We start from the raw sequence: 8,567 nt of genomic DNA, 5'->3' as shown, positions 1-8,567 counted from the left end.
AGTAGTTTTTCGGTATGGAAAGGACCATATTCGCTAGTAGACTATGTGATTTCGTTATCTTCCTTCTTTTTACCATATATGGGTTACAAATACTGTTGTTTGTGGAGACTTATTTTTGTAGTAATAGTAATGGTAACCTATTTGGCTGCTATTTCTAATATTTTCGGTATGTGGTTTAAGCAACTTGTTGCAAATAACCCTTTATTATAATTATATATATATATATATATATATATATATATATAATTGATATAGCATAAAATTTTTTTTTTCAGGAAAAAATTTTATCAATGGCCAGCATATCAAAAAATTGCCTTTAAAGGTAAAATTTATACATAATTTACAAGATAAGGGTAGAAGAAAAATTCTAATGCCAGATACGCCGAAACAAAAAAATCTATCAGTTTGTTTTGAGATGCATAAATTAATGGTTATCAACAATTTTTTTGTTTCGGCGTATCTGGCATTAGAATTTTTCTTCTGCCCTTATCTTGTAAATGTATATATATATATATATATATATATATATATGTATTCTCTTTATATAATAAATAAAAGCAAAGTACACACCAGCAGCTTGGCTCCCAGCAGCATCTTAGCTTTGTCTTCCTCTTGTTGTACATCAGTCAGGTGTACTTCATTAGGGGCCCGTGCCCGTACATGAAACTTCTGACGGAGGGCCTGAAAAGAAATGCAACAGTTTACAGTGAGAAGAAATAAAACAATGGTTATAGGAAAAGATTAGATTACACACACACACACACACACACACAGATAGATAAATACATGCATGTATGCATACACACATACATGAGTTAGCTACAGCTTCCCATACATCCGAGTAGACATAGCAGCAATGTGAAAACGGCAATACCTGTGCCAGTAGAATCTTCTTGCTGTCGTTCTTCATAGACATGAGAAGGTCAAACCATGTCCAGATACAGTTGTGGTACTCCAGGGTTGGTAACACCAGGTTACAGTCATGAAGGTCCTCAATGTTTTTCTCTTTCTCTCCCTGGCAAACGATGACAGAGTGCAACAAGGTTTTAAAGTGACACCAGTTAAAGCAAATGTGTGTGTGTGTGTGTGGGGGGGGGGGCACAGATGCACACACGAATTTAATACTAACATAGAATTGCTATGATTGTTTATTAAATTTTATTTATATTTGACCGATAGAATAAGTACTGGGCTTACAAAGAATAAGTCCCGGGGTCGATTTGCTCGACTAAAGGCGGTGCTCCAGCATGGCCACAGTCAAATGACAGAAACATGTAAAAGAGTATAAAACCTCACCACACCATATAACTGAGAAGTCGTTTTTTTCTTACTATAAACCAAAACTAATCAAGGGGCATGTGTGTGTGTGTGTGTGTGTTTAAAAATAACAAAAGAACAGATGCAGTGCACTCAGAGATGAGCATCACCTTACAGCTTCCTGGGAGCTTCAAAAATGAAGTGCACTGCATCTTATAGCAGAAACAGCTGTGAGCCAATGAAGTGCATTGCATAATTTCCTGTTTCTTTGTCATTTATTTAATTTACATTTTATGCTCTGTACTCAACTGATGCTTTATTCTGAAGAACAGGTATATTGAGTTTTAACACCAGGTTATCAGTATTACTATACCTGAGTGAAATATTAACTATAAATATTAACTAAGTATCACCATGCCGAAGTGTAACACACACACACAAAACAAATTGTACGTGTGTGTGTGTATATATATATATGTGTGTGTGTGTTGTGTGTGTGTGTGTGTGTGCATATACATATAAAAATAAATGGTGTAGTATATGACACATGGTGTACAGCGTGTGTGTGTCTGTGTGTGTGTGTGTGTGTGTGTGTGTGTGTATGTGTGTGTGTGTGTGTGTGTGTGTGTGTTCTAAGGTCAACAACCTTTTAAAGGGCCAATGATTAGTTGTGTTAGTTGAATCTTCATGTCATCCGGTAGAAAGGCCAGTCAAATGTTATACTGCAATATAATTCTATTACGCTAAAATTCCTCAAATTACTCCCAACCGATTCCATCAGCACAGTTTGAGTGAAATGGGACGGTTTCCAATATATTGTATTACTTGACAAACAGAGAGAAACATGCTTCGTGAATTTGAAATGAAAACAGTTTTATTCCCCGAGGTGTCTTTCTGTTGGGGGTGGTGATTATAAAACAGATGTTTTCACACACATGCACACACTTACATACACACAAGTGAGTGAGTACAATATCTCAGTGAGTACAACAAGTCAATGAGTACAACAAGGTAGTCAAGGTTGGCGCTATAACGCATTTAGGTATGGGTATGTAAGCCAGTCACACATGCACACGCATGCACATCTATGATAGCTGCAACTCAGTTTCAAACAATCCTATTGCTTGATTGTTCTCTTAAAGCATCATGGATGTGGCTTCTCCACTTTTTTTTGCACAGATGTACAAAATGATGGGCACCTCTTGCAGCAGGTGTTCAACGAGTTTACCACCCAGAGTGACACATACCTTCAGTCCATTGTAGAAATTTTCAATGAGTATTTTGTTAGCCATATTATGTAACACACAATGGAGATGCTAAAAATCAAGTGATGCTGTGCCTGAAGCTTTGTAGGGGGTCGATTCCACTCCTCAAACAACATCTGATTTGCCCCCCCCCCCAAAAAAAAGGAACTAGCCTACTAAGTGTTACACCAGAGTTTTCCTTTCCCTAGAGAGATGTCTAAACAAAGACTAGGGGGTCTTTCTCTCATTACTGACTGTTGTGTAGCTGTTAACTCTACTAGCTCTATCTACACTTTGACAGGTACCAAATAAGCCTGGTACCGTTGCTACTTTAGTTGCCAAGGGCCTGATCATGTGACAGATTGTGTGTGTGTGTGTGTGTGTGTGTGTATGTGTGTGTGTGTGTGTGTTGTGTGTGTGTGTAACCAAATATCAACAGGTGGACAATGGTTCACTACAACTGTTTCAGATGTGTTTTTTATTGATGAACAGAATTTTTACATCATGCAAAAAAAAACTCTGTTTTCATCAGGTGAATACAGGTAAGAATTAAACATTTTGAGCATCTCAAGAACACATACAAAGAGCCATTTGACTCTACCTAACCAAATTTAGTAAGAATTTATGTCGGTAGAGTCAAAAGGCACACTCTTTTTTTTTATTCATGTGTGCAAGAAGTGTGGTTTTGTTAGTAAATCTGTAAAGCTGGTTTGAAGTGCAGACGCAGTCACAAACATTAGTTGTTTGACTGAGTCGTTCAACACTAGTGTACCGAAATCAATGCAAGAGTGTTCACCATATACACCCAAACACATACGAATGAAGACAACTGTTTACGTCAATACAATTGTGTGTGGGTGGGTGGGTGTGCTATTTTATTTGATTATATTTCTTTTATTTTTTCTCATTGCTTAATGAATAGATTTTGAAAAATATTGCCTTAACAAGTGACCTTCCACTGATATTTTGCTAGAAATATTTCAAAAGAATTATACTTTCTTCTAAATAAAGAGAAATTCACAATTTATAAATTAGATGAGTGCACTAGCATAGCAAGAGTGTGTGCCTCCTGGGGTGGCCCTTCCATCTGCTACCCTTAGACCCCACAAAAAGCACATATTGCCTACAGCAGACCCAAAAGTGGTGCCCCATTAAAAATGCTACCCAGGGCGGCCTTTCCATCTGCCACCCTCAGACCCCACAAAAGACACATATTGCCTACAGCAAATCCTTTAAAAGTGCCACCCAAGGTGGACCGTCCCTATGCCCCATCCCCCCAGCTACGGTAGTGGATGAGTGCTATGCACAAAACTCCAGGCATTTGAGTTACTTATGCAGTTCTACAGTTAAATAGAGTCTTTTTCTTTTTTCGTTACTGTCCACAAGGGGCTAAACACAGAGGGGACAAACAAGAACAGACAAACGGATTAAGTCGATTATATCGACCCCAGTGCATAACTGGTACTTATTTCATCGACCCCGAAAGGATGAAAGGCAAAGTCGACCTCGGCAGAATTTGAACTCAGAACGTAGCGGAAGACAAAATACTGCTAAGCATTTCGCCCGGCGTGCTAATGTTTCTGCCAGCTCGCTTGCCTAGAGTCTGTCTGTTTGTCTCAATCTATCCATCGTGTGAAAAACAGGTAAGGATTAGCAACAGGAGGGGGCACACGGGTGTAAAACAATGCTTAATACAAGTAGGAGTAGCAATAATTATGCATCATATTGGAGATAATTCTCTACATGTTTCAATATTATTATACCTCCTCAGCAAAGCATAGACTTCACTGTATTTGCTGTAGTATGATGAAAGAATCTTTAAAGAAATGCACAATACTGTGTACCAGTTGATGCAAAAATTCTAATATATTTACATAAATTATATCACACACAATGGTGTATGTGTGTGGGTGTGTGTATGTGCATACGTGCTTCACAATAAGCATTCCACTATTGCAGAGGGGAAATGTCAGCGTGGATAAAATATTGAAGGTCTTGCAGAGAGGTCACGAGATCAAATCTACTGAAGTAAGAAAATGCTTTCATCCTTGAAATGTCACATGGCAAATGTCTGGTGTGCAAGAAACATTTTTTAAAAATAATTATTATCTACATTATCTGCATAGACATTTAACTTGATATATAAGGTGTGTGCATGAGAGAGAGAGGAGGAGGAGGAGGTGGTGGTGGTGGTGGTGATAGTAAGTGAAGGTACTATACCTTGTAGCTGACTTTAAGTGACACCTCAGGTATTTTGATGTAGAGAAATGTGTTGTTGTTGGCTGCTCTCTCCTGAAAGATAATATTACTGCATCGTCAGCATCACTGACAACATAGAGACGGGCTGGTGGCTGTGATATGCATATAATATCATGCATACAGACACACAAATAGAGAGAAAGAGAGAGAAAAACATAAACATATATGTACGAATGTGTGTGTGTGTATATGTATATATATATATATATAAAAAGTTAATTCAAATATGAAAACACAAAGAGAAAACACAACGCAAGGACGTGGAACAAATATAGTGTTACTGGACGCTCAGGAAGGAAGGGAAGAAGGAGGGTTTTACGTTTCGAGCGGAGCTCTTCGTCGGAAACATAGGAAAAGGAAAGATCCAGAGAAGGGAAGACGGAGGAAAAAAAAATCGCCAACGGTACACACGCGGTCACAGTATGTGCTCCATGAGATTCCTTGGTGACCACCAGGTCACTGAGTGTGACACCCTTATCCAGGTCAACAAACGGCAGGCATAGGGACTTGTATGTATATATAATGATAATAATAATGTTCGTGCTTCGGGTTCGAAGATGACCATTGACATCATTTGGTGGAATTGCTGCTATGAGACCGGAGGTGGCTGGTGAGGCCAATCCGGGCAAGAAAGCCCCTCCCACAGGTGGGGCAGAAGTGGGTAGGGGCTGTGCTATTGGTGCAGGTGGCTCTGGCTTTCCGCATCTGGCGTTTCTGTTCTGCTGACTGAATCCGTCTCTCCTCGGCTGTTTTTGCTCCTGTGGTGATTGCGCTGCGCCAGGACGAGTGGTCGGCAGCAAGTGTCTCTCAAGTCTCTGTGCCGATGGAGAAGTCTTTGAGAGAGACTATGTATATATATATATATATATATATATATATATATAATATATATATATATATATATATATATATATACATGCACACACATATATAAATACACACACACACACAAATAAAGAGGGAGAGAAAGAAATACACGTGTGTGTATAACTAATTGGGTCATCAAAATTTTAAACTGGGTAATGAAAGTCATAAAAAGATTTATAACATCAATTAATCAAGAAGAGAATTAATCTGGACGAGATGCAGTTTGGTTTGGTGCCAGGGAGAAGGGTTACTGATGCAATATTCCCAGTGAGACAACTAGCAAAATACTGAGCTACAAGTAGGTCCCTAAGCCTGCCATTTGTTAACCTGTATAAGGGTGTCACACTCAGTGACCTGGTGGTCAACAAGGAATCTCATGGGGCACATAGATAGCTTGTGAGAGTGACCAGGCCAAGTACAGGTGAGGGTCAGCAAGGTGTTCCATGGTGAATTTAATACTGAGACAATGTAATCCATTGACACTTGGAACCCTTCTCTTAATTATACTCCTCCAAACTGTAACAGAGAAAGAATTTAAAAACTGGCTGTCCACGGGAAGCCCTATTTGCTGAGGACCTTCTTCATACAGTTGAATCTGTAGCAGATTTACAAAAGAGATGTGGTTCTGGGTTCAGCCCCATTGTGTGGCATCTTGGGCAAGTGCCTTCTACTATAGCTTCAGACCCAACCAAAGTGGATTTGCCAAACAGAAACTGAAAGAAGCCCATATGTGTGTGTGTGTGTGTCCTTGTGTTGTCTCTCACCACTACTTGACTACCAGTGTTGGTTTGTTCACATTCCCATTACTTAGCAGTTCAGCAAAAGAATCAATAGAATGAATGCCAGGCTCTGAAAAAGGCACTGGGGTCGATTCATTCGACTAAAAATTCTTCAAGGTGGTGCCCCAGCATGGCCACAGTCTTATGAATGAAATAAGACAAAAGATAGGAGACATGGAAGAGAATTCTGGAATTGAGAACCTCAACGTAAACTCCTACAAACACTCCAGTATTGGTTTCAAAATTAGGCACAAGGCCAGCAATTTGGGGGAAGAAGTTAAGTTCATTACATCGACCCCAGTGCTCAAATGGTGCTTATTTTATTGACCCCAAGAGGATGAAAAGCAAAGTAAACCTCAGCAGAACTTGAACTCAGAATGTAAAGACAGACGAAATACTGCTAAGCATTTTACCCATTTGAGTTGACAATTGTACCAGTTTGCTACCTTACAGACACTCCAATGCTGTGCTTGTGGAGACCTGTCGAACCGAGTGAAACCATAATCGTGGCCGATGCCAATGCCGCCTGACTGGCACCCTTGCCAGTGGCATGTAAAAAGCACCGTTTGAGCATTGGGCCTAATAAAGGGAGTGACAAGTGACCAAGACCTTTGGTGACACACCGTGCTTGTGTAGACCTGTCCAGCCAAGTGAGATCGTAGTTCTGGCCGATGCCAGTGGTCACCTAGACAACAAAAACTATTGACCAATTCTAGGGAACCTTCCAAGCATATAAGAGGATTTATTTTCTGAGAGCTCTTAATGCTTATCACACCTGTGCACTTGGTGTTAGCCTACCTGTGATTCCACTATACCTTTTGTGCATGCCATGCACTGTAAAAAAAACATCCACTACACTTGTGGAGTGGTTGGTGTTAGGAAGGGCATCCAGCCCTAGAAACCTTACCAAATCAGATTAGAACCTGGTGCAGTCCTTTGGCTTGCAAGTTTTCAGTCAAGCCGTCCAACCCATGCCAGCATGGAAAGCGGACGTTAAATGATGATGATGGGACAAGACAGAAACCTGCTGCCACCAGGGAAATAATAATGCTTAATACACAGGAAAAAGAGAAAGAGTTTCTTGTGGAGTAACCAAAGTAAAGTATGGGATGCTCAAAAGGTAGAGTGGAATCACAGGGAGGGTAACACCAAGTGCACAGGTGTGATAAGCATTAAGAGCTCTCAGAAAATAAATCCCCTTATATGCTTGGAAGGTTCCCTAGAATTAGTCAATAGTTTTTGTTGTCTAGGTGACACGTCTGTGCGGGTGGCACGTAAAAAGCACCCACTACACTCACGGAGTGGTTGGCGTTAGGAAGGGCATCCAGCCATAGAAACACTGCCAGATCAGACTGGCCTGGTGCAGCCTTCTGGCTTCACAGACCCCAGTTGAACCGTCCAACCCATGCCAGCATGGAAAGCGGACGCTAAATGATGATGATGATGATGTGACCTAATTAGCAGTAGAAGTGAATGTTCTGGGAGAATAATAGTCAAAACTGAAATGACCAAATGAGATATGGTCCTTCAAAGTGTGTGGGAAGGTAAAAAAAAATTCCAGATATGATCCGACTCAAACTGTAATGACTCTTCCAACCCATGACAGCATTAACCCTTTAGTGTTCGCACTATTCTACCAAAATTAATGCTTTTTCATCCAAATTGTTTTGAACTAATCATGCATTATCTTGTAGCTATGAGATTTTGATGCAATAGCTGTTAATTTTTAAAACAATATTGTAGGGTTGGTGTGAGAGACCAGATCTGGCCAGTTTCAACATAAAACAGGCAGAATACTTTTGGCCGGATATGGCCGGTTTAAATGCTAAAGGGTTAAGAATGGACAGATGATGATGATGATGATGATGATGATGATATAGGGTAGACAGAGAAATACATACATGAGGAGAGAGAAAGAATGAAAGAAGATAAAAGCTAAGGAAGAGAGAGAGAGAGAGAGATTGAGAGAGAGATTGAGAAAGAGTGTGTGACCTTCATCTTGTCAATGTCATCAGTGGAGGTTGAGCCATAAGCTGTCTTCTTTGAGGTGTCTCTCTTCTCTCTCATGGAGCTTCTTTTGTCTGTTTTACGGCGCATTGAACCACCTCCATCGTCCGATTCCACCTCTACAACAAACAGACACAGATACTGCATTAATGGT

At 40.1% G+C, this 8,567-nt stretch overlaps 1 protein-coding gene across 4 annotated transcripts in view; it reads right to left on the bottom strand.

The window, feature by feature from the left end:
* LOC115224231 (protein KIAA0100) overlaps window positions 1-8,567 on the bottom strand; it is a 437,418-nt gene that overhangs the window by 2,479 nt on the left and 426,372 nt on the right. For all 4 annotated transcript variants that reach the window (XR_005003864.1, XR_005003866.1, XR_005003865.1 and 1 more), the window contains 4 exons: window positions 8,399-8,532; window positions 4,722-4,793; window positions 875-1,015; window positions 571-681 (listed from right to left, as the gene is read on the bottom strand). Coding sequence is in view for 1 of the 4 variants with exons in the window: in XM_036513442.1 (XP_036369335.1) it covers window positions 571-681; window positions 875-1,015; window positions 4,722-4,793; window positions 8,399-8,532 (458 nt within the window). In the remaining 3 variants the exon portion in view is untranslated. The remainder of the gene's footprint in view (window positions 1-570; window positions 682-874; window positions 1,016-4,721; window positions 4,794-8,398; window positions 8,533-8,567) is intronic.

The sequence above is a fragment of the Octopus sinensis genome, linkage group LG25 (genome assembly GCF_006345805.1).
Source record: "Octopus sinensis linkage group LG25, ASM634580v1, whole genome shotgun sequence".
Taxonomy (NCBI): domain Eukaryota; kingdom Metazoa; phylum Mollusca; class Cephalopoda; order Octopoda; family Octopodidae; genus Octopus; species Octopus sinensis.
Note: the sequence above shows the minus strand (reverse complement) of the source record. Positions and strands in the feature narration are given on the sequence as shown.